At 35.8% G+C, this 26931-nt stretch overlaps 1 protein-coding gene across 1 annotated transcript in view; it reads right to left on the bottom strand.

Moving 5' to 3' along the window:
- Positions 1-651: 651 nt before the first annotated feature.
- The window catches only part of TLK1 (tousled like kinase 1), a 68385-nt gene continuing 42105 nt past the window's right edge, over positions 652-26931 (bottom strand). Inside the window, exons 10-21 of the mRNA XM_042040563.1 lie at positions 26782-26918; positions 25268-25456; positions 17927-17993; positions 14258-14355; positions 11077-11158; positions 10727-10818; positions 10551-10640; positions 9759-9928; positions 8350-8485; positions 5779-5890; positions 5380-5487; positions 652-2408 (exon numbers count right to left, since the gene is read on the bottom strand). Coding sequence (XP_041896497.1) covers positions 2232-2408; positions 5380-5487; positions 5779-5890; positions 8350-8485; positions 9759-9928; positions 10551-10640; positions 10727-10818; positions 11077-11158; positions 14258-14355; positions 17927-17993; positions 25268-25456; positions 26782-26918 — 1458 coding nt within the window. The 3' untranslated portion in view covers positions 652-2231. The remainder of the gene's footprint in view (positions 2409-5379; positions 5488-5778; positions 5891-8349; positions 8486-9758; positions 9929-10550; positions 10641-10726; positions 10819-11076; positions 11159-14257; positions 14356-17926; positions 17994-25267; positions 25457-26781; positions 26919-26931) is intronic.

Below are 26931 nucleotides of genomic sequence, written 5' to 3' on the forward strand. Positions count from 1 at the left end.
CCCAGATCCTAACCATAGGAAAAACAAATCTGTACATAGATCTCCTCTTTCAGGTAGCTGTAAATTTCTCAGGTACTTAAGTAGTTCTCTAATATACTGCCTAACTTACCATTACTACGGGTAACCATAACATATTTCAAATAAATAAAAACACAGTTAACATTATTCTACATATTTTTGTGTGGTAAAACCATCAATTCAATTTCCATTATCAACATGCAGAATAAGGAGGAATGAAATCTAATGTGAACTTAGAGCTATAGCACATTCTTCTTGAACTCTGCACTTGGTCTTGTGCTGTAGAGAGTGGAAAGGACGGAGTCCCAGTATTCTGTTTGTGTCTAATTTTCTAATAATTCTATGAGCTAATCTTATTCCACAGCTCAATATTTAAAGAAGGACCACTGAAATACTTACGAGTTCTTTCTGTGACATCTGTTCAATGAAATGAAGTTTTGGTTACCTCATCATGACAGATGTTTTAAGTTTCATGGAATCTTCCCCTTTCAACTCCAATGTTACTTAAATTAATTATTGTATTACTGGCCTTTTGTTTGTAATTAAGAAGAGTTTGCTTCAAATATTTTCATATTAATCAGTGATATGGTTATGTGATTTGCCTTATGCTGAAATGTAAAAACAATGAAAATCTTGAAATTTCAACTGCCGTTGTTTATTACTGTTTTGGCTACATTCTCTACAATTTCAGCAGCATCTTAAAGAGACAGTTAACATTTCTTTATATACAATGAAAACAAAATGGCTTGCAACATCAGAAACAAGAGCAACAGTTTAACTGTACAATACTAAATGAAAACCTGTGGTAATACAGCCTCCTCTTTCTGTAACATGGACAAAATTACATATAGGTATTCAGCATCAAGAATGGGATAGTAAAAAGAATAGTGAACAGGAGAGAGATACACTGTTCTGAAAAATAAGTTTCTACCATACAAGGCAGTTAGAAAATGTTTCACATTTTAAAATATCTGTACAAGCCACAAGAAACATTTCCTTGTTGATAGGAACTTCCAGAAATGGAGAATAACCATGAGCAACTTCTACATCTATTATCAATGCGCTCTGCAGGATGAGAACGCAATAAACTGACTTAAAGAACTGTACTGTATATTGCCAACACAGATCTGCTTCACATGCCTTGATTGTTAACAAATTGCCTATTCTCAATCTCTCGTACAGTTGACTCGCACCTTAAGGAGGTCATCTGACTCTTGTAAAAGTAAAAGCAACATCATTTAGCAACAATTAAAAGCGCCTTGAGGGAGACTTAAAAAAAATACAATATCCAATTAGAAAAAGCCATACTTTAAACATTTGTACAGGAATAAATTGCTGAAATTTAACTGAAAATGTGACATCTGTACAACAATTTACAATAGAGCTAGAAGGGAATTTATCATTATTCCTGCATAGAACATTATACATGACCTGCTTGCATTTGGTTTCATATTGTTGCTTGCTTTTATTAGAAGCCTGGAAGGTTTCACAAGTTTCAATACCACAGCAAGTATAGTATTTTTTAAAAACTGAATGGATTTCAAAATTAGCAATCTATTTCAGAAATAAGTACCAGGAATTCCATATCACCCTTCCAATCTAAATTCAGTGAAACACTACCACAATTTTGGAGGTACAAGCCTGAGTAGCCAAATGAAATACTCCAATTTTATTAGAGAAATCTGATGCTGAACATTATCTTTCACTGTCTCACACTCCTTACTTTGGTTTCAAAAGATCAATGTCTTGGAAAGATGGCAGTTCATTTAGTTTATAACCAGGCACAAAATTTTTCCTGTGTTTTCAAATTTGCTCACTACCCTTTTTTATTTAAATAATGAAAAACTACCCTTCATGTTAGAACTTTCCAGTATCCACCAATGTACTTTAAAGTATTAAAAAGATTATTTACAATGTTCCCCAGAAAAAACTAAAAACCTTTTCTTCAGTCTTAAACACAGTATACCTGCTAGTTTGTAACAGGAAGTGTCATCCTTCATCCTTCAAACTTTAACGGTGTTTCTCAGAAGGGTACATTTATTCACAGTCCATGATCCATTCCAATCATACAAATGACACTATGTAGGAGGACTTCAGTCTGAAAACACAGTTATCAAACTTGTCCTGTGTAAAAACACTCAAATGCTTTCAAGCTCAAGTCTGTATCTGGAAACTAAACAAAGGTATCAACCCATTCCTCAGCTGGAGAAATTTCAGTACGAAATAATGCTTGAAGTAGGTGGTGTAGGGGATGCTGCTAGGCCAGTCATATGCAAGTTTCCTGAAGAATTTGATCTCCTCATATGAGGGAGAAGATAAGGATCATTAGCCAGCTGGTGGACATCAAATCTATCCTCTTTTCGGTATGCTAAACAGCGTCTGATAAAGGCCTAGAAAAGAAATGTAGGAAGTTACAATAACATTCCAAATACTTACATCTGATTTCAGGCAAATAGGCAAGGCCTCTTGAATAAACTAGCTTTTAAATAAATTCTTGTTCTTAAATAATTCAATTCAAATGACAATGTAACATTTTACTGCTGAGCCCACTGAAAAAATGTAACATCATGGCAGAAAGAAAAAAATCAGCAAATTTATTGGTTTCAAATTATCTTCAATATATATATATCTTCAATATACTTCAAATATGCATTTCCATGTTTAGGAACTATATTTACAAGTAAAACATTAGCACCTCAACCAATTAGATTTCTGCATGTGTTATGCCTGAACAGACTAATAAAAACCAGCAGGAAGTGTCAGAGGATTGAAAAACAAGACCTTTCTACTTTCTCTAATGAGCTTCTAAAACCATTGAGTTCAGTGGGGAAGAATAGGTGGATGATGTAGGGACAGAATTTCAGTGCTTTAGCTGACTCTGAAAACAGGCATTTCCACATGTGCCATAACAGGGTATAGCAAACCATGAAACTGACAATGATGGTTGCCGTGCTCAATAAGCAAGAGAATATTTAGGAAACCACTACCTTGCTGAAACTCTCTTCCCATGAAAAACTCAATCACACCTGCTTAAAATTGTTGAATCAATTGAAAAACTCAGTAGCTAAATTCACAACTGTTCTTGAGTCACTATGTCATCCCTACGTTTAGGTCCATCCTGTGTATGCCAATCATTTTGTGCTGAAAGTTTCTGTCAAGTCTTATGTCTAGCACACAGAACATTTGGTCTCCTGAGAGCCTGGGCTTCAACACTTAATGATAAAAATTCCCTATTATTGCTACAGAACTGATTAGTACATCATTACTTAATTTAGAACTTAATTTAAAAGAATTACATATATCTCCTTTGATAAATCTGTTCAGCCGTTTGTTCTTTGCTCCAATTAAAAACTGGAGATTAAAGGAGAAAATCTGTGATACAAGTTCCAAAGAATCATGCTAGAATTTACTTCTATCATTTACATATCCAGCATTAACAAGGTACAATATAATAATCATGCACATATGTTAGTATATATTCACATGTTCTTGGATATTACATATTTTAATAAAATTCTTCACAATAAAGCCTTCAAAACAAATGAACTGTAAACAGTTATTTGCAAGAACCTCAGAGTAACACTTTGTGTGTAAAATGTTTTTAAAATACTTCACAGTTTTGTGGCACTGTAGCCACACTAGTGTGAAGCAAAGGAGACCAGTGCACAAAACAGGAAACAGTGAGGAGAATCAAAGGACAGTTATAGTCTGAAAACTAACTAACAATGTCATTTGAGGTTCCATATTTATTTAATCTCTGTGTTTTCCAAATCAGAATTTCAGTTTACAAGCTGTTCTTTTCCAACTGCCAAGCCTATAAATCTGAAAAACAATTTGGATTCTACACAGTCATTGTAAATGGTCTGCATTAAGAAGTTAGTCTAAAATTGTTTTATAGCATTTCCACCAGAGAATAATTTCTCCCTCTCTCTGAAAGCTAACATGACAATGGTTAATAGGAGTGGAGAATACTGGAAGTTTATTTTAGTCTTTCAAACAAACAAGAGCATGCAAATACACAGAGAATGCAAGAAGTTGCCAATTCTCTGTGCTGAACTATGTACTCTTTCCTAACATCCTCTATACAAACTACTAATGACAAAGAAATGCAAAGTTAAAAGACACAGATATAAACTCTTAGTATGTAATGTTATCAGTTACATGATGGGTATCTGTCAACTGCTTTCAAGGGCTAGTGTTTTCAAATGAGGGTGAAAAAAATAAAGAACAGCAAACAAAAACCTCAACCACAAAAAAAACCCCAATACTAACTACAATTCTTCAACCAGTTTTTCATAACCTTAACTGCAACTCTCTCACTAACACTACTTTTAGAAACTTTAATGAACAGAAATACACCACCACTTGTAAAAGCAGGTTTATGTGCCCAAAAGACTTATTTTCTTGGGAAGTTACTGCCTCTAAAAATAGGTTTCCTTTCCATTTAATCTTTAGAAGCTGAATCTTAACATTCCTAAATTTTTGGCATCTTGTGTCCCAAATCTAAGTATATTTAATTAGTTGCTGAAACTTCAATAACCATTCTACTGGTCATGAATATATTTTTCAAAAGTTGGGAGAGTTTTTACAAGCAAATAACATGAAACATTTTCTCCCACTTTCACAGAATTGGATTTGTGTTGCAGATGCTCACAGTAGTAATCATTTGGGAAACAACCTTAATCTGTTTCTGAATAGACAGTTTGTGTAGAGGAATTTGATATTACTAAGATTTTTAAATACAGTACACAATGCCATCAACACCTTTGTGGCAGATCAACTATTTTGGCAGTTTCATTTCCTGAATCAGCATCAAAATATCTTCTAGATTCTTAATCTTAAAAATTCATGTTTCTAAACTCAGCTTTAAGTTAATACACACAGACTTTGACCTTTCAAGGGGAAGAGTATTACTGGTCATATCCTTCAGGTACCTGGTAGTCAAATAGTTCTTCCAGCCAATAAGGCTGCAGAGAAGAACATTCACTATTTTCAGAAAGAGCTTGTTACTGTTAGCAGCAGCACTTCACAAGAACTTCTACTGAGACAGCCTGAATGAGACACATAAGGTCCTCTGGGAAAAAGCAAAGCAGACAATTTTTGAGGTGGCCTACTTTAAAACCACTTGCAAATTTCTGGAATATATATATATATATATATATGTAGTTTTGCTTTGAAGTACATGATTTTGAGAAGCCCCAGAATAAGGTTGCTTAAATAAAAACATCCCAATGTTAGTTCTCAATTATGTTTTTTTACATACTTGGTTATTATGTCCCACAGCACTCTTGGCTTAACAACAATTTTACAGCTGAATCCTTTAAGATGAATGTTTTACTCAGAGATTATATTAAAAGTTACCTTGGCTTCATTGCTTACAACAGGTTTGACAGGGAATTGAACTTCTGTGGCTTTTAATATTGTATTTTCTTGTAAGATATCTTGCTGTGATTGATTGTGGCCAAATGGCTGCAAAATAAGCACATTATTTTTTTCAGGAGATTTATCCAACTACTTTGATTTCATAAATATTTATGCTACAGTATGTTGTTGCAGTGTTAATACAAACTGTCAACCCTTCTGCAAATAAAAAAGTTACAGGCAAGATTTTCTAATTTTTTTGCAAAAATCAATGTACACCACCAAAAAGTAACACAAGTAATTTTCCATGCAGATTCATGTTTTTACAAATGCAATTCACAGTCTACTGAGAACAGGCACCTGCACTAAAACTCTTTAGATCTCAAATCTTTTCCTTACCTTTCTACCATAAAGGCATTGGAAAAAGATTACTCCAACTGACCACACGTCAACCTTATTAGAAATCTTTGGTGGCTCTTTGCCAACTACAAAACACTCTGGAGGCAAGTACCTGGAAAACAAAACATATATTTCATTCTCTAAGTATGGCATCACTAGAACGTGGTCAATTGTCAAACTGTACGAACACTTCAGCTACACATCTCTGAGCTTCGACTGTACAGCTGCCCTACAATCTGCATTCCAACATCCTGCAACCCATCAAAACTGACAATGCAGCTTTTGTACAGTTAGTCAAATAGAGGGGCCTAGTTCACACAAGCACATATACAAACTTTTTTTACCGAAACAGCCAATTATCACTTTTTTTTTTTTTTTAATTGAGACCCCAGGTTAAATATGAACCATAGCCATCTATCAAAGAAAAGAAAAGATGAAAGCCAAATAGGGCATTTTTCAGTAAGGCCTGGTTAGAAATCAAAAAAAAAAGCAGATATGGCTTAAAGGCCCTTTACCCAAATTTTTAATAAAAATGGCAACATTACCCAGAGGGGTATATATGATAGACAAAGGCGATTGTTATTTCTGTCCCTATATTCTGCAGAAAGAGAACTTTATTTAATGAAAGTTGAGGAAGTTCCCATGCCATTCCTGAATTACAGAATAACTGGTGAAATGGAACTTCCTTTACAAAGCAAACAAAACCTTCCAAATGTATTAAGTGCAGTCAAGTATTATTGACTGTAATATTTAAAATTGAAAAAGGCAAAAAATCTATTAGGGCAACTAAAGAACAGGCACTCTTTCGTCAACAGTGTGTAAGACTTAAGTAGAAACTTTGAAGAAATATTTGTAGAAATGGAAATAGGCAGAAAAATGAGATGAAAATGAAATAATTTTAAACAGTATCACAAACTCTCTTCCGGAATACTTGTCTACAATTCTGATTACAACAATCAAGACAAGTGATCTTAAAGTGATACAAATGCAAAGAAGGTTACTAAAATGATCTGAAGAATGAAGAGCCTACATTTCAGGGGAAAAAAAGTGAAGGCTCTGAAAACACCAAGGAGCAAGTACTAGGAAGGGGCCACAACCTACTTGAGGGAGGACAATGTTGGCACAGGAACAAACAAGTATAAACTGGCCACAAATAAATATAGTCTGTAAATTAGAGGATTAAGTTTCTAATGATCAGAGAACTGAGGTTACAGAAGACACTTCAAATCAGATTACTGGGGCCAAAACACTAACTAAATTTAATATAAACATCTAGAAGTTTATAAAAGAGATTATATAACCTAACTGCCTGGGAAGGCAGGTAACTGGACCCAGTCACTGAGGAAATCCCTTCCAGGGCTATGCTGCTGACAGTTTGTGCAATGTACTTTGAACAGACTCATTCCCAACCTCAAACTCACTCTAAGTATTACCCTCCCTAATGAAGATTTTGGGCTCAGAGAAAGTACAAATTAGAAATGGAGAGATTCATCATGAATCTGTAACGATTACAGATCCTTTTTTACTCTTAAGTTTGCAGCACCACTAGTGCCTGAGGCATTCCAGATGAAATCCAAAGGCCAAAATTTTTCTGATATATATTCCTAAAAGAAAACATTTAAATAGGTAAAGCATTAAAAAGAGTAGCAAAACCCTAACACTTCTAAAATGTTTCAACTTGAGTAATCGTTTTTTCACAGCATGTGCACAGTGGCATTTGTGGAAGTAGATGTGCTTCCTTTTCTAAAATCTCTGAAGGAAAAGGCAAAAACTTTATTACATGCAACTCCTGAATACAGGAGGAGGTGCAAAGCAAATGGGAATGACACTGGCTTCTCTGTGAGGAAATGACTTGTAACAACCTGGCCAACACAGGATTTCTAATCCACCCACCCTGACATAAGCCAGCACATACCCAGGCTCAAATAGTTACTGTGCCATGAAGAACCTGCATCTTTAGAGACCAAATTCTAAAAACAGATTTTCTGTAAGCAATGAAATATTTACTGTCATTCCTATGCTTTGGCAGCTCTAAAACTCCAGTGTTTTGGACAAGCATGCAAGTGCACACAAAAAGTAAATCACAGCCGCTGAGCCGTCATTAACCTTTAGGAAGGAAGAGTGAATAGTCTTTTGTCCTAAGGACATTACCTGTTGGTAATCCCTGTCCTACAATTTTCAAGTACTAAGCACCCACACTTAATCATCACAGCTCTGTCAAATGTCTTCAACCACCAGCAGCCAAAGATTAAATATCTGCTTCTTCAGAGGAAACCATGTTTCTAAATCGCAGTGATCACCTCCATATTTATTTATTTATAAATATATACATACACATATAAAGAAAGAGATAAAGAAATAAATAACACACACACTCTTATTTTACTTGCTAAGTTATTCTTCTAACGCTTGGGAATACCAGCATCACAGTACTGGACAAACACCTTTGTTTGTAATCCATGTTAATATTTTTAGTCCTAGTTGTCTCTCCAAATTGGCTTTATAAGACAGCATTTACGAAATTTGAACAATGATCCAAAGTCTAAACAGCAAAATCAAACCAGGCCTTACCAGTAAGTTCCTGCTCCCTGTGAAGTTAAATCCATTCCATCCACCCCATAGCTATCATCATCCATTATTTTGGACAGACCAAAATCAGTAATTTTTATTTCTCCACATGCTGTTCCATCTACAAGAAGGATATTACCTATTCAGAGAAGAAAAAAAAAAGAAAAATTACTTTAAAAAAAGCTAACAGAATTCATGATTTTCAAAACCAGGTTCAATTTTCAAGAACATCTAACTTCATGAGGGGTGACAATTTTATAGAACCAAAATCATAAAATAGTCTGGGTTAAAAGGGACCCATGACCAAACCCACAATCTTGGTGTTATTACCACCATGCTTAAACCAACAGAGATACATTTACATCATCTTTACATCCTCAAGTCTAGAGTAACTTGACTATGACAAGTTTCTGTGCAGTTTCAGGAACTCTCACGGCTACCATCATGATCTGAAATGGCTCTCTCAGCTGGGAGCTGGCTGGTCAGCAAAGAAACACCAATATGGAGAGAGGAAACACCAGAATGCAGCAGTATACTAGTTACAATGAAGTTTCATTATTTTTCTGGCAGAAAAAATCCTACACTACAGTTTTCATGGTTTGCATATGCCACAAAATTGTGCCAAGAAATTGCTGAAATCCTACAAATCTTACTCCATGTGTTAAAGTTGTACAATAATTTCTTGATGTAAAAATGATTTGATGAAGTTCCTCTGAGAACAAAAACTAATGAGACTAAGAATACATTCTGTACAATTTCATAAGACAAGAGAAACCTATATGAATAGTTTATTACAGAGCGGAAAGCAAACAGCCTAGCACCAAGAATTACTTTATAAACCCCACACTTGGAGTGTAGCAGATTAAAGCACATGAAGAATACAAGCATCATTCATGCAAGGTGGTAAAACAAAGGACGTGGAATAAAGACAAATATTGTTTCTAAAAATATTTATTATTCATTATAAAGAAAACTCTCTGTAAAGTCGTGTTTTGGAGTGCTTATGCTGAGATGCTGAAAGTGATTGATTACATATTTACAGGTTAAAAAAAACATATGGGAAAAATTATTTGGACATAGGCATTCCACAATTACCAGAAAAGACTGAGTCTACTAATGATCTTATCTGTTTATACTGCTAACTACCAATGCATGTACCTATTAGCTATATGATTTTTTCCTACAAATTCAAATCAAAATAATGCAAAATAGAAAAGTTGTAACAAAGATTTTCCACAGAAAAGGCAGATGATTCTGGCAATGAAATTCCAAAGGAAAGTACATACTTTTTCCAGTTGTTTACAATAATCCTAACACACAGAAGATAATTCTGGCATTTTCAGGCACGAATTACAAACAAAATAAAGGATAAAAAATAAATTACATTTTCAGTCGTAATATTTCTCACTTACCTGGTTTAAGATCATAGTGTATAATAGGGGGCTTGATCTCATTGAGATACCGTAGTGCATTTACTATTTGCATTACAATGGACCTAGCTTCTTTCTCTGACATCAACTTATGTTGCTTGAGATAGAAATCCAAGTCATTGCCTTCACAGTATTCTAACACCGTGCAAAACCTAGGGTAGAATTTAGAGAGGCAAAATTAAAGAATGTATCATACTGCACAATCAGAAACACACTACAACCTAGTTTCATTCTGACAAGTTTAAGAATGGCTTGCTTGAATATCAAACTAAATGAACGAAATAGTTAATAGAACACATGGTGGAACTATTAGCGTATGAAAACTGATATAAATTAGAACATTCATACTCACTAAAAGAGAGACTGCATCCATATTGATGAGACATTTTAAAAAGCCTCTTTATTTACAGTAGACACATTTCTCAAAATCAAAATACCTTAACTATCCCTTAAGATGTGACACAATTTCATGCAAAGAGGTGCAGCCCAGTCACCAGGGGCTACACCTAGGCTAGTAATGCTCCTGCTGTCATTTAGTCTTGGAAACTTGTCTAAGGTATGGCAGCCTTTTGACGCTAGTCAGGCTTTGCAAAACACTCTCTTCATCACCTTATAGAAGGCCTGTAATATTTAGCAGACAGAATTCTGCAACTAGTGTGGGGTTTTTTAAAATGTTTTGCCTGAAAGCAAGAACATACATTATTTTTGTTCAAATACTCTTCATTTCTATTTATCTACTATACAGCACTAAAATCCTTGCCAAGTTCTACTTACGTATCTGTATCCAGGGAGAAGTAGTCATATAGTTTAACTATCCGGGGGTGATCCAGTTCTTTGTGTATTCTATACTCTCTGCAGGCATGTCTAAAAGAAGATGGATACGTTAACCTTCTACAGTCAACAAAATGCTATTAAGCTTAACATATGAAGCGTAAGTCATTAATATTTACTTGTGGTAGTTTTCTTTCTTTTCATCCCTCCAGCTTTTGTTAAGCTGGTGAATTTTCACAGCAGCATATCTTTGTTCATAAAGATCAAAAGCCTAAAAAAGAAATGCATGAATATGGGAAAGTTATAACCAAAGGTGATAAAAATAACACCCAATAAAGTGAAAAAAAAAGCTGGCATGTAATTCACAAGTCTATTGACAAGGCTCCTGTCATGCTACCTCCCCTCCACAGGTTAATCGAAGTTTGGTCTACCCATTGCAATCCTTCTACTTAATTAGATCCACTTTTGTCCCCCAAAATTAAATGTACATGGCTCAAAAATCAGATTTATCAGACTCAACAAACTCTACCTTGTATACTTCACTGAAGCCACCTCGGCCAAGTAAATGGAGTAACAAATACCGTTCATTCAACGTGGGGTGATCTTTAAATCTTGAAAGGAAAAAAAGTTTATTCTGTTTAACGTATACAAGTAGCATCTAAAATGTAAATCTCTTAGTATTACTCATCCAATGGACTTTTCTTTTTAGAAACAACATATAGTATGCTGAACAACATTACACGACAAGAAATCTTATGGCATAGCTGTACAACATGACCAATTTTAGTAACTTTTGACTGTTTACAAATACTACCACAACACTGTCATCAAAACAGTCAATCCTGGCAAACATTTAGTTATTTTTCTCTATTTTTTTTGAGGATAAGAAAAGCATGCTTAAATTTAAACATGTGGTACACGCGTCTCTCTTTGTTGTGCCAAATTTTAGAGAAGTCTCACAATTCATCTTTCTGGATCAAACAACAAGGACATTCTTCTAATTCACACAAAACATGACCAGATATGTTGTATATTACTGCCTCTTTTTAACAAAATGGATTTTATATAACACTAAGTTAAAACAAATAGAAAGAAAACACACGAAATAACTATCTGTGCTTACTCTAAGCAAATGCAAAGCAAAAACACTTCTTCCTAATACAAAATGATGCTGCCAGACCAAGAAAAAGGACCATGCTCTCTTTCCTGAAATATACAGAAGACAAAATACATTCTTCCATACAATCAGAGGGAAGGGATGTGAATATTCATCACATTTTTAGTAAAATGATGAGACAGCTATATTCATGAATCTAAGGCAAGCTGCCACTTATATTCCATAGAAAACTTTAAAGAAGGGTTCAGGGCCAGTCTGCCAATAGCTCATCCCATCCTTCCATATTCTCTAGAGTTCTGGAAGTATGGTCATAGGTAGTCAAGTATTTAAGAGCAGATGCCTATTTCTTGCTTGCTATGCCCCTTTTAGAAATAAAACTTTCTTTTTCATTCACTATGAAGATACATATTTCAATGCTAAATATTTTTTAAAGAAACCATAAACAGTAATTAATACATTCAGTGTAAAACAAATAACAAATTTAGAGGCAAAATCATTAGGCAGTTGATGTCATGTGACCAGTAGCTCAATTCTTGAAAACTACACTCAACAAATTTAGATTCGTATTTTTCACGTGTGTACCTCCAGTAGGGCCAACCTTGTGAATCTTACCACCTTTCCTCTTCACTGCTTTTGCTACCCTGTGTGGCTCTCCATGGCTCAGAACCTGCACCCCAACATCACATGGGCTCCAAAGCCAGACAAGGAAGCCCTAACCTGCACTCTCAACTTGTCCCATTATTCCAGTGCAGTTGTAGACATACAAGTTTACCCATGGGTAGATGGACTTGTTGCTAGAAAATGGATTTGCTTTACACCACAGCTGGAAGCGGAAATCCCAACAGGATTTGAGTCAGAATGCAATAGCTGCTTTGCCTGAGAATCCCCTCCCTTACCAAACAGCTACATTGCCAGGACATGCTAGGAAAGATAGCAGGGGCTACAGACCTAAATCACTTCTCCATTGCTTTTCTCTTCTACATGATGACTATAAGCTGTGGCTTGGCCACTTGGTAAATACTTGTCTAAACTACCACAAAAACATGAATACAGTTTAAAGCTTTTCATTCTGTACCATAAAATGTGTCAGCATTGACTGCAGACAATGAGTAGTGAAGCTGCACTATTCTGCTTGTCCATGTCCTGTAACTGTTTTCAATTGTGACTGTAATTTGGGCATTCTTTGCCCCACATATGTAGGATTTTCACAGTCAAAGCCTGTCAATTTTTTGTGCCATTTATTCCTTATTGTTGAAGGATCCTTTTTTAAAAAAAATCTAAACCTGTTCTAATGCAAACAACTGAAGATTAGAAAAGATTGTCATTTAACCTGCTTGTTTATTTGTTGTAGGACATTTATTTAAAAATAATATTATATTTTTTAATTTTAAAATATATTATATATTTTTAAAAAGAAAATACTCTGCCATCAGTATGTAAGTACCAACACCCATTATTCTTCATATCCAAACCACAACACTAATTTAGATATCAATTAGCACTAAAACTACATGGTAACAAAAAATTTCTGTATTACTGCATGGTAGGTACCATCAGAACAGTTAGGCACAATTTCACATATTTTTCTTTTAATGTTTAAAACCCTTAGTAGTGTATGCATAATTCTATTGTGTCTAAAAAGTAAAAAATAAAATCCTGAAGGCTTAAGACTACTGTTTCATGAACATTTCCTAGTGCAGAAAGCGAGAAGTCCAGTCCCACCATGTCCTTTCCCCCTGGCTCATTCCACCCTTGCACTGCCCTCTCCCCTCATGGCAGAATAGACATTTTTGCAGCTGGGGCAAAGAACTAGACCAGGAAATTGATTCTGGATTAAAATTAATCCAGAAAAATAAACCACAGTAGCTGGTTTTAATTTGGATCAATTTCCAGCATCAGTTCAGGAAAGAAATGCAAGCATGTGAAAGAAAACAGGGCTAAGTAGCCAGGGAGAGGTAGAACCAGTTCCTTTCAAGCAACAGTGCCAGCTAGAAGCGTTGGTAAAACTGTAGTGTATTTGTCACCATGGAAAACAGATTTAGCCTTTAAAGTTATGTAATTACTACTTTCAAAACTACACAGTAACAGTTCGTATTATTAGCAATTCAACATTGTGATACACTGCCATTCAAGGTGAAATACAAAGTAGCAACATAAGGCTTTTTCCTCCTAGGTACCTATACCTAGTAGGAATGAAACCACAGTGCTGCAAACACAAAACTAATTTTAAGTGCAGCACAAAATTGCTGCTGGTGCATCAAACCTCCCAGCCATTTTCTTGCATTATTGTCAGCTAAGTGAACTGCATTAAGTTGTCTCACAAGTATTTTTTTTAGCTTAGTAATATGGTCAAGCAAGTTTCAGCTCTTCACTATAAGCAGTGTAGGTATGTTATTTCTTGCATATTCAACAAAAAAATTAATCAATTTACCAAATTGTAAGAAACTTGTAAATAAATTGGTGTTTAAAATACATATATAAACATAGAACCAAAAAGAAATTATGAGCAAGTCTCTCTTCTGCAGGTAAAATGTGATATTAGAGAATTGCTTTAAAAACAGACATGCAAAATTAAGACAGTAAAGACTCTTACTGTGAATTATCTTCATTATTTATTCTTTTCAGTTCTCTTATGTGAAGATTTCTAACTCTTTCCAAACGTTCAAGTTCTGCTTGTATTTCAGCTTCCTCCTGCAAATGAAAAGAAGGAAATATAAAAGCTCATTTACTTCCCATTTGAAAAGGGTATTTTTACCCCTGCATCAATACTAGTGGTGATGGAGGAACATTACATTACAAAACCCTGCTGAACTAGAAGAAAGCACTACTTTTCTGTTAAAGCCAGAAAAATTCAGAAGGATAAGGCAAAAGCCTGTTTCAAGAAATTTTTCTGTTCACGAACCCACAGGTAATGGGATGTTCATGTTTTGTTCTGCACTGTAGGGATGCTATTTGAAATGAGAGGCAGCTGGGTTTTGTACCTCAGCCAAGGAGATAAATTATCTGGGAAGCGCTCTGAAATTGATGTACAAAAAAAGAAAAAACTGAGATATGGGCAATTATAGATTCTGTACAAACCAACAGATTATGAAAAGACATTTAAAATATTTTAAGGCTGAAGTGCAAATCAAGTAAAAGAATAAAAGAGCACATCATTACAGCAGAAACATTCTTAAGGTGCTGATACAAGCCACCAAAACCAATCTAATTTGAATAGATTTTTCCATTTGTGTCTTATTAAAATTACAAATGAAGAATGTGTATTGCATAAGATTTTAAATGCAACTTCAAAAGAAGCGTGTCAGGTAGGAGCACATTCTTTAATTTCAGCGCTTAAATTTATCTCATCTTTATGCTATGCATTAGGAAACAATGAAATAATTATTTATTCAGGTCCTCTAAAATTGTAAAGAATTCATGATGCCTAATTTGTGGAAACCTATATATCTATACTCAAACTGAAACACATACTCATTGAAAGATACTCTAGACAGGGTTATATTATTTCAGAGTTAGTGCCTCTAGAGCTTGAAAATTTGAAGAAAGGGGAGACAAAATTAGTCCATATCAGAAAGCTCATAATTATGGAATTATTTTAGCTAAAAAGGAAAAAGCAGGCCTGGCATCTGATACTTTTTTTTTTTTTAGTAGCAGCACCCCTCATCATCTCTTGTTATCTTGGCACAGCCTTTTGCACAGCCACATGGTATATCAAACTGGTATACTAATCAATCTTTTCTTGAAGAGAAAAAAAAAACAAACAGGAAAAAGAAAAGAAAAAAAGAAACTAGCATCATAAAAAAACACGTATTTGTTTTTTGAAAGAAGCTAGATCAGTTCTCCAGTTTATTCTCTGACTGTACAACCTAGTGGTGCTGGTAAAAGCAACAGGGCATCAAGCCATGGCACAAGGGGATGGAGGCAGAAGTCAGCAAGGTAGAGAGAAAATGCCATAAAGTTAGTATTTTCATAAACCTGTATCCTGAAACAACAACTGTATTTGTATGATCTAAAACACATATTAAATGACTACATATCCAATGAATGGAGGAGTCTGGACTAGATGATTTCAGTGGATATTCTGAACCATCCCCATAAGCTATGGAAGACTCTTCTCATCCCAAAACATGAGATGAACCTCCACCCAGAAAATGAAAATCAAATTCCTAGTAATTTAAAAGCTGGACTAAGTAGCACTAATCTGCGAGCAGACCTGGGTGGACCATTTATTCTTCCTAAGAGACAATGTCAAGAGTTGGGTTTTTTCCTGTTTATATAATATTAAACTCTTTTTTCTATATTTAGATGCATCCCTGCAGTTTTCTGTTAAATACCTTGAAATGACAGGCAGTTCCTCATAACCCAGTAGTCCTTTATAAAGAATTTTAGTCCTTCTGCCCTCACAAAAGGCCACACACTTATACACACAATTGTCGATGTTCTTCCCAAAGACTAACAAAAAAAAATCATCAGTTATGCCTCTTTTGGACCTTTTTGTTCATATATTATGCAATTCAGCGGTTCTCAAAATGTGGTTCATAGGCCAATGTTAAGTCCAAAGAGAATTGGCTGGTTGCATTGTTTCCAGCTGTTATTTAGGACACTCAGGCTGTGAATACCTTTAAGCAAGAATGAACTAGCTTAGCTGCCTCAGGTCACTGCTATATAAAAGGAAGTGAGAAAACAAGAGCCTCTCTCCAGGACCAAAGCAACTAGCTGGAAAAGAATTTCCTGGGTAGCAGTAGGAAAAGAAAACTGGTGGTGGCAGCATGTACAGGGCACCAAAAATAAGAACACCAGGAAAGCATCTCAAGAGTGAAAAGGAAGAGGAGCAGTCAGCAAAACAGCATATGCTGAAGGAAGGAAGAAAAAAAAAAGTAAAAGGAGAAGCAGCACAGGGAAGAAATACAACCATGTAAAATGAAGGTAACAAAATTGGTTTTCCTAGTTAATGACAAAATTTGTATCAGACATAAGAATTATAATGTAAGAATGTATTTTTATTATTTTTTTCAGATATAATCAAATATGATTTGCTAAGAATAACATTTGTTTCCTCTCTGGCATTTAGTCAAGGAACTTCCTTCTTTTGCAAAGTACTCCAGCATTGATGCTCAAGGTGAAACCAAAATTCCAATATTAAATAACCATGTAACATAATTTCATCCATCATTTGAAATTTCCATTAGACTTCCATAAAGTTAAAGTATGGAAAAAACCCCTACAGAATTTCCCAATAGAATTTCATGTGAAGCTGGAGCTTCTAAACCATTAACAATGAAGAACTATGTTGGCAGTCTACTTCACTAGTGCCAGCAAATTATATGCAGATTTCCTACTACAGATTCAAGTACTTTCCTGTCATATTCTTTAGAAACAGCTGCAGCTTTCTCACGGGGCCCAGTTCAGATTATTATAGCAGGATTTATAACAGGTGGCTTGTACATTTGAAGGGAACAGGCCTGAAAAAGACTCTTGCAACATTTCAAGGGAAAAAACACTATGACCTGTTTTGACTCAACTTGGGAACTACTACTCAGTAGACAGAAGTACTTTTCTTTAAATTTTGTTGAGGTATTTCTGTCTGCATCAACTGCCATTCCTTTTTTACAGGTTACTCCTCAAAATCTTTGCTTAAATGAGCAATAGTTTCTTCATGTAATAACTATCTCACTACACAGATTTATTAGAATAATAGGCTTCAAGCAAGGAGTTTTTTTCAAAAGTCAGAGACTAGAGTAAGATATCTGACTGCAAAATAATTTAAGACACAGAGAAAAGATTTTCCATAGAAGTAGGAAAATTATATTCTCTTGTGATAGGTAATACGCTGATAACAACTTAAGTGAATACTGCAGATGATGAAAATGTTATATTAATTCAGAATTGTGAATTGAACCTTTTTAAAGGCCAAAAAACAAACATAAAAAGCCCATACATCAAACTTGGTTGGCTCACTGAGCTCTCAGGAGAGAGCTCAGAAAGTAGAAGGGGAAGAGCAGGATTGATGGCATCATCACTGTTAGCACTCTTAGAAGGATTTAAGGAACTAGTACAGTGTTTCACTGGAGGAACTCACTACTGCTTCCCTGTAATCCCAGTGTTTATGGAAAGTTGCACAAACAGAAACAAAAGGAGCGCCACTACTAGGCATTAAGTAGTACAGCAATTTTAGTATTAGGTTTTTTAATCAGCTCTCAACAAGCTGTTTATTTTGATAGTACTCACTTTTATGGGTTTGGTTGTAATTGAAAAAACATACCTTTTTGAGATGTCCTAATCGAAGTTTGAAAATTTCTTCCTGTTCATGGTACTCTGCTAGAGTCAAACTGAAAAATGAAACAATCATGTAATTATAGCTTTTATACAGTGGCAAACAAAACAATAGCATTTTTACTTAAAAACTACAGTATATCCAGTATCTATTTACTGCCACTAGAAGTACATTTTTGAACCATCTGAACATTTTGGATTTGTCATTTCAGGGTCAAAACATACTTACAGAATAGCCTGTGTCTGGTATTCTGCAGTATTAACTGCCTCTCCCACAGAGCCATTTCTGTTCTTCCAGATAGCCTGTTAATTACCTAGTTGCATCTTGAATTGTATCACCATCCCAGTTCTTAGCTGATGCTACTCCACTGCTTGGTTCTCAACTCTAACGCATTCAGAAATTAGACAAGATTGATAACATGGGATTTCTGAGCTGTGATTTACAGAAGGGAGTGCAAACCATACATTTCAAGTTCACTAGCACTACATTTTGCATGAAACCACAAATTCACCTTTGAATTCACACGTGACTCTCTTGCTTGTTCTCTTTTCATCTTTGTTTTCTCAACAATTTCTGGCTACAAATAATTCAGTGGTCCCTCACTGTCTATAGACTTGCTTGGACATAAAGTCAGTTACCATCCAGAAAATCTAGACTGTTTGCACAGATTAGTAACAAAAAACCTGCAAACTGGCTGCATGCAGTATCCATCTGATAAACAAAAAAGACAAACCACCCAAAAAATAAACCCAAGACAATTAAGTTCCAGATAAGGAATCATGCACATAAGAGGAAGAGAAATAGGGGATGGGGAAGGAGAAAGAGGTATGGCCTCCTTGAAAGGGTTCACACAAATCCCTACAAAAGAAATAAAAATTACACTTTTTATTGTTTTGCCTAGACCTAATACTTCTTGCATGACACAAAGCTAAAATTCATAGTATAATACGTTCTCACAAAGTCCGTATTTCTGTGGGTTCAACTATCAGCTGGGAAGATAGAGTGGTTAGAAGGTGGTGGTTAGACCAAGGTGGTTAGAAGGCTATATATGCTGCTTATATTTCAAGTCTGAAGACTAGAATATCTTGAGAATCACCAGTAGTTTTCCCAGAGGTGAGGGACACTAATTCAGATTTTTCTTACAACAAATGCCAAGCAATTTCAATAAGCCTTGCCGAAATCTAATAGACTATAAGATTTCTTCCTCCCTTTTAAACTTCAAGTTCACCACACTTTTCAGAGTTCTAACACCTGTATTTTTATTGCATCTTAGAAGTTGTTGATAAAGGAGTGCATCTTTTTCAGATAAAATCTAGTGGTTCTGAAGCTTTCATAGAGCCCTTTCCATTCCTAAACACTGAATTTTCCGGCCCATTTTCTGATTTGACCAGGACAGAAAACTGATTCAACCAAATCTCAGTGAAATTACTGAGGGTTTTTTTGACCAGAGCACCTAAATTTTCAAGGAATTGGAAACAGCCTCACAAGACTATAGTTATTTTATCAGCCTTCTGGGTCTGTAACATATAGAAAACACTCAGGCGACAAAAGCACCCATCATCACATCCTGTCAGAATCTGAGAGGGAAGCAATCGCTTCTTTTAAGACATGTCATACAGAGTTACCCTGCATCTTTTTTTCCTTACTGGAATTCAGAGCACTCTTGTATTACAGTCAATAGACATCCCCAAACACTCTGAAGGCAATGGAGGGAGGAAATTTGCCTCTCCAAGAAAGGCAAAAGGTCTCTTACCCCCAGATTTTGGGGCCTAACATTTATATTCTTTTCCTAGCAGAATCTCCTCTGGGCTTAGACAATGTATGCTACATCTTAAAAGAAGAGGTATCAAAGCAAATGTGAAATGGGTTGTCTCAATAGCTAGGAAAGCTGGCAATGCACTTGGACTTTGTACAGTCCAAGCAACATCAAGAAATGTAAGAAACAAATGCTCCAATTCCAGCTGTAATACATCTGCTACCACTACCAAAGAGATCAACAAGACCATGCTAGACAACTCACAACAATATGCCTGATACTTTTTCAATACTTCTATTAAAACAGAGAACTACTCTAATATGGATTAAGTTCTCAGTTAAAAAAAGACAGGATCAATGCCAATGTGTACAAGGTTGAATATTGTTTCCAGATTCTTGTCTACAGTAGAAATCACAGGTTTGTGCATTTCCAGAAATACAGATAGTAAAGTCTGTCTTTCTCAGGAAGAAGAATAAGTATTTAGGTGGCTTTGCAAAGCTGAACCACCAGTAAAACACACTCAAAATATGAAGTTTATGACATGACCTACCAGAACTTTCAGTGAACACTGAGAGTCCTAAAACCACAGATCCCCTTAAAAACTAACATTATATAGAAAATCTGGTCCTTTTTATAAAACCCAAGGTGTCCACAAGGAGTTGTAACAAAGTGCCTAGACAGCTCTAGCAAGTATCGCCTTTCAAAAAGTCCTGAAATAGCCCTCTTGGGCACAGAGCACAACATGGACGTCATACTGAAAACATTAACATTCAAAGTCACTCTTTCCATGTTTCTGTGCTATAACCCAATAAATGATTGTTTTCCATTTTTCTATTTCCTTACAAATCTAACTCTATTAGAAGCACAGCATGTTTCACAGGAATCTAAAACTGTCATTACTGACCACCACATATTGGAGGAAGGCATATAAAACAGAGCTGTACACAGATATAGTCACTTTGGATTTTGTTCATTTACTTCTGAAAAACAAAACTTTAATGTCTCATACTTGGTAACACCTTTTTTTAGGAGATTATTAGTTTTTATCTAAAAATATAGTGTACTCTGTATTAAAATAGCACACAACAAACAGCAGTAAGCCAATAACAGCGTGCATATTGTCTGTTTTCTGGCTGTAGGCCACCAGCCCACTGCACAGTCTGAAAACATCCTACCAGCCTAGAGACTGCTCCCCATCAGCCCACCACTTTCCACCTGCATCCACTCACCACCACACCTTTTGCAGGGTAGTGGCATGCTGGAGGCACCTTCTGAAAACAGAATTACAGAATCACACAATGTCTGGGCTGGAAAGGACCTTAAAGATCATCTAGCTCCAACCCTCCTGTCATGGGCAGGGATGCCACCTACTGATCTGGTTGCTCAGAGCACCACCAAAAGCACCTACTAGACACCATGGTTTCCTGCAGAAGGGGTTGCTCCTCCATCACCTGAGACACACAGGTCTCAGCAGACATGGAAGGAGAAAGGTTGAGGAGCACAGGGTAGGGACGTCAACCAGGAACAAAGCTGCTGCCATCTTAAGCTGGATAGTCAGGCCTGGTGGGGCTAATCTGAGAAGCACTGGGGAAGAAGGGCAGCTGGGAACAGGCTGCATGAATTAATGTGGCAACAGTCTGCTCCTGACTATGATCATCTCTGCACAAAACTACTGTACAATGAATGCTGTATTTTAACTGTCTGCAGCCAAATAAACTCTGAAACACATGCAAAGGATTCCTGAAATTCCCCAAAATGCGCTGGACATATTCTGTGCATGTAGCCTAATTCTCCTGTGACATGTAGGACCAGGATGTGCTACTTTTACCTATTGCTGGATAGCTTTCCTGGCCCAAAAGGCTTGACTACTACCAATTCAAACTATTTTTTTTAAATTAGCGAAAATAGGCCTTTCAGACTCCTATATTTTCACAACCAAATTTCAAAGGTTGTTGACACAATATGCATGGGTAGACATAACCAGTCTTCTTTTTACTTCTTCCACACAAGTTCAGACAAAACCTGTTTCTATGATCAAAATTCTTTTACTAGTGGGTACAGACAAGACAAAAAACCCAAACTAGCCATGTGTTCCTTGGTTTTCACCATGATAACGCCTGGTACATTTATAAGCATCTCTCCTCCCACCTCTTCCCAGCTGGAAAATCATCCTGGATATACAGGCACAACAGAATGCAGCCATGCTTCCAGACAGTCATATACACATCCAATACAAGTTTTCTGGCTACAATTTCTGAAGCTCTTCTCTTGTGGTCCAAGCTTATTCTCACTCCAGTTCCCCAAACTTCTACAAGGACAAACAAACTTCAACCAAGTAAAAAACTTTCATGACGTCTTTTCACCCATTGTTTCCATGTTTGCCTTAGAAAGAGATTGCCTCAGGAAAGGAGCTGTCTTTACTTATCCAGTAATGCCTGGACACAGTGTTGGCACTTCAGCCTGAAAAAGTTCCTGAAAATATTTTTATTTGTTCCATACAGAACAGAATGCTCCTACTGAATGATGCATTTGTTCAGCCACAGTAACAAACCCAGCCAGCTCTCTCTGCTATCCTAATCCAAATTGCATGCAGGGACAAGGATGCATACAGGCTACCATGGAGGAACTGGGAAGCACTTGAAGAGGTGACTGGGAAGTGAATACAACTGAAATGACTGAAGCTGCAGAGGAAGGATTTCACCATCTAAACCAAATAAAACATTGCTCCTAGAAGTAATTGTCTTGCGAAAGAAGAGCTGCTTCCAAAAAGTGGGAACTAGCATTATAATCTCACAGAATCCTCTCTCATGCCTCCAAAAAACTTGGAATAGAGTTTTCAAACAGATTTTTCTCCAGGGCTAAGGTGGCAACCTCTACTTCAAATAAATATTTTTTCTTTAAATACATTTCAATTTATTTGTTTCACATAAGACTAATAAAATTAGTTTGATCAGTACAAAAGAAAACTCTCAAAATTGTAACTACTTTTTAGTTTTGGCTTAGGCCACAAAAAGGGAAAGAATGATGGAAAACCAGAACAGTGTTTAGACTCATCTGTTCCACGTTACTTGAAACACCAAGCCACCATTCATTCAAAAGACACTGGCAAGCTGGCCACTTTTATACCAATAACTTCTGAGCAAAATTCTGCTTTTACATTCCTATCAGAGACTATAGTATATTCAGCTAAACTAAAATAATGCTCTTATTAAGAATGCCTCAGGCAACACCTTCAGTCTGCTTCAAAATAGTTGACACCTGTTTGCAGAAAAAGCTTCAATACTACTGATTGTTACAAAGCTATAGATCATTTTGTCTTGTCAATAGCAGAAGCTGGAGATATATCTTAAAGCAAACAATGAAGTGGTAAAGACAGCTGTTGGTAATAACTCCTAGCAAGTTGTTTGCATGTTTAAAATAGACCTGCCCAATCACTTGCATATATGTTGTACTGATTCACTACTGGTTTAGTTCACTAATCTCAAGCAGCTCTGCATTTCCTCATGCCTCATATAAACAGAACCTTTTCCATTTGACTACACTAATTAAGATCATTACTGCCAAAGTAATGCAGAAACAGTGATAAGCATCATCTAATAGGAGAGAATCACATAGAGCACATGATAAATTTACTCTAAAATGGAAGTGCACAATTAATGTTTTCCCAAGATACACAAAACATTTAATTCTCTACTGAGAAGCAGAAAGGAGTCAACACATACTACTACTAGACAAAGTTATAGCAAATCCTAAATACAAAAAAACCCTTTCAAGTAAAGGCCTAAGAGCATGATGTGACTAAATGATTCTGTGATCTCAGGATGCATTACAGATCTTCTCAAAGATCTGAAACAAAATTTATAAGCTTACGATACAGGCAAGTAATCTCATATCTAGATTATACAATGATCAAACTATGATACTTAAAGGCAAAACAGTTTTGATTCAATAACTGCTTACATTCATGCTAGCGTTAGATACAAAAGGACAATTTTGATTGTTCTCCTGGTGATTCCATAACAAGCATGCATTTTCATGTGTCATTTAACATGTAACTGGTTAAGTCAGATGAAATGAAAATTTGTGGTCTTTAGTAAATTGGAAATTATTTTACCATGTAACACCAGAAAATATTCTGAAGTTTATTACCAGGAATTCATCTTGTCCTACTTAAAAATTAGAACGTTGTCTGTATTTTTCCCCAAATTTATATTTTGTCATCTCTCAAAGCAGCAATAAGATTATGGGAATATAACGAGCCAAAAGCTAGCAAATAAAAATTTCTGTAAATTTTCAGACATTTTCCATTACTTAAATGTTACTTTTAGTAACAGGAGGGATTACATTCAAACACACAGGTATTTTTAACATCACAGCAATATTTACTGTACTATTCAGAAGTATTAATTATGGTCTGAGAAGAAACACAGGCACTAAGCATTACTAAAAAGTCACAATGAGCAATGACTCTTCAGCTCTCTACCAAAACACAAGTAATGCTAACCAAGATTTGCCTACATTGCCTTACTACTGTATTTTCATATTTTTGTCACAGCACAACAACTTCACAATGTGAATTTTAAGAATGATGCATTATGCAAAACACACGCAGCTGTCTTCAAAGGGATGGTCCAAATGTATGTATTTTGCAGATCTAACCAGAGCAATTTATATACCCTCCATCCCCAGAGGTATAAATTACTGCCTCTACACGAGAAGTGACAGGTGACCATGCTCAACACAGGTAGCTTACTTCTGCAAAGTAACACAGATTAATTTGCTAGTCTTTTTAACCCTAATTATTTACTTAAAAATAAACTAGGAACAGATATACTATCAGCTGCAGCCTCTTAGCAGTAAGGGCAGTAACTAATACCATGGGCAGTAACTAATACCATGAAGCAGCAATTTCATAAAATATTCAAATTAAACGTCAAGAACACATCTTTGTGTGCCTTTCTGTCTGCAGGAAAAAAATGTCCCCAGAAAAAAAGAGAGTTCTATAATAAATCACAATTTTTATGTTTCAATGACAAAAAATTTCAACACTGTCAATATGTGAAATGAGATCAGTAATTCTGACAGTTGATCTTGGGATGTAGCATTCAGAAGGGGAAAAAGATATTCTTTCCATTTGTTTTAAGACATGTCTTCAAATACTAAAGGCTGAAAGAAGCTTTTTTGTCAACTAAATACTGTTATATGGAAAAAAAAAAATCTCTGTCTAAAGGAGGAGCTCTTAAACCAATGTGGATAAAGAAAAGTTCACTTGGTATCAGCGACATTACAAGACTAAGAAGCCAGGATAAGAACACTTCTAGATCAGGATAACGTAAGGAACATTGCCTAACCCCAGAATGGGCCCTTCTCTGGTGACTTTACCAAAAATAAATTGTGCAATTGTACAACAACTTCATAGACAGTGGTGCAAATTTCCCTAACATCAGCAAGTTGTTAGTGAGAATATAGCTGCTGAATATACCGAGTGTCTTTTTATGCTGTTATTTGAATAGAACACACAGAGACAATATCTGAGAATTTATGTAAAAGACTGATTGAAATGTTAAACTTACAGCTGTGGTAAATTGGGTCTAACAAAGGGATCGTTTTCTGCCCCATTCACAGCTTTATTTTTCCTCTGCTTGGGTTCAGAATTGGCAGATGGTGCCTGAGAATTATTTGTAGTTGGAGGCTTTCGCTTGGCCAGGAGCTTTCTTTGCCTTTCAATGTCTTCCCTTTGTTGATTCACCCACTCTTGCTGCCTGCAAACCCCAAAAAAAGCTTTATTAAAGTTTCATCAATTTGCATTTTTTGAAGAACTATCTTTTTAACTGCTAAGGCATTTAGAAATTTTAGAAAACTTACTGTACATGTGAAAATAGTTCCTAGGAGAAAGAATACCAGTGTTCTTCATGAGGTGGAAAAATTTTGCTCAAGTTATGGCACAATTTACTTTTTAAATATAGGGTCGTTTCAGGGTGTTTTGTTTGGTTGGGGTTTTATGTTTTTTGTTGTTTTGGGGTTTTGTGCATGTTTGTTTTAGGGTTTTTTGTTTTGTTTTTGAAAGTGTTATGCATGACTTCTGCACTAGAAAAAGAAGAAAAAAAAATCTGATGACGGTGGATACCTTCTTTTATACCATAAATAATGCCCCCTGACAGCATCAACAGAGAGTACCTGATTTTTAATAGGCCAAATACGGAATGTGATCTGGCCGTTCCCAAATAAATCATCAGTTTGGTTATATGGCAAAGGATTACAATTACAGCTTTTATGCAAAGCATATCTACAGACTGTTTTTAAGACTGTTGAGAAAAACAGTGTCCTAGGCAATCCCACAATGCTAAGACTAAATACTGCCCTTCAAAAACCACAATCTTGGTGAATTACTTTTAAAAATATATGTATCCTTCTATCTATATACGTGTATCTCCAGTGAATCAGACTCATTACCAAAGAACACCTTTGGAAGCACTGCATAATTATTTTACCACCATCTCTGACAGTCTTGCGAAGTCCTTTTCCTTGGCCCTGTCTCTGCTGAAAGAATTGCTATGGCAGCTCTTTTCCAGGTGGTTGTTCTCCCCCATCCACTTGCACTACACTCCATCTGAGGCTGCCAGATTCTTCACTGCTCCTTCACAACACTAAAGAGCAGGATGCCTGACAAAGCTGCTGCCATGAGGATGTGCAGGTAGCACCTGTGTGACCAGTGAGAACTTCACAGACCTCATCTGTGCCAATGACTACCAGTGATACATGGTTAGCTTCCTGAAAAATCACTGATTTAGTTTTATAGCTCTTTCCATCAGCTGAGTTCAATAATTATGTGCTGCTTATTTACTATATTCATGCTTTTCGAAAGATAGTTACAACAAAGTGAAACCAAGCTGTTTTTTAAAGACACAAAACCTTAACATTCCCTCAGCCGACTAATGGAGTTCTATACTCTATTCTCAGTTTTCAAAAGGCAAAGCAAACTACAACATATGAAAACCTGCTTCAATCCTAGAACATTAGTAATAAAAAAATCCACTAGAGGGAAGTAACAATTAGTGAGAATTTTAAGAACATAGCATTGACTAACTTCACAAGATTTTGAAATGCAAAGCCATCTGTCCACTGTTCAGTAAATGAAGCACCATGACGAACTGTTGTAAAATGCCCCAGGCGTAATCTGTCTTGCATGCTCTTCTCTCTGCTTGCCAGCTTCTCCTGTGTGCTCTAAGAAAACAAC

The sequence above is a fragment of the Corvus kubaryi genome, unplaced genomic scaffold (assembly GCF_017639235.1).
Source record: "Corvus kubaryi isolate FWS band 111438036 unplaced genomic scaffold, C.kubaryi_AGA036_p1.0 37396, whole genome shotgun sequence".
NCBI lineage: Eukaryota > Metazoa > Chordata > Aves > Passeriformes > Corvidae > Corvus > Corvus kubaryi.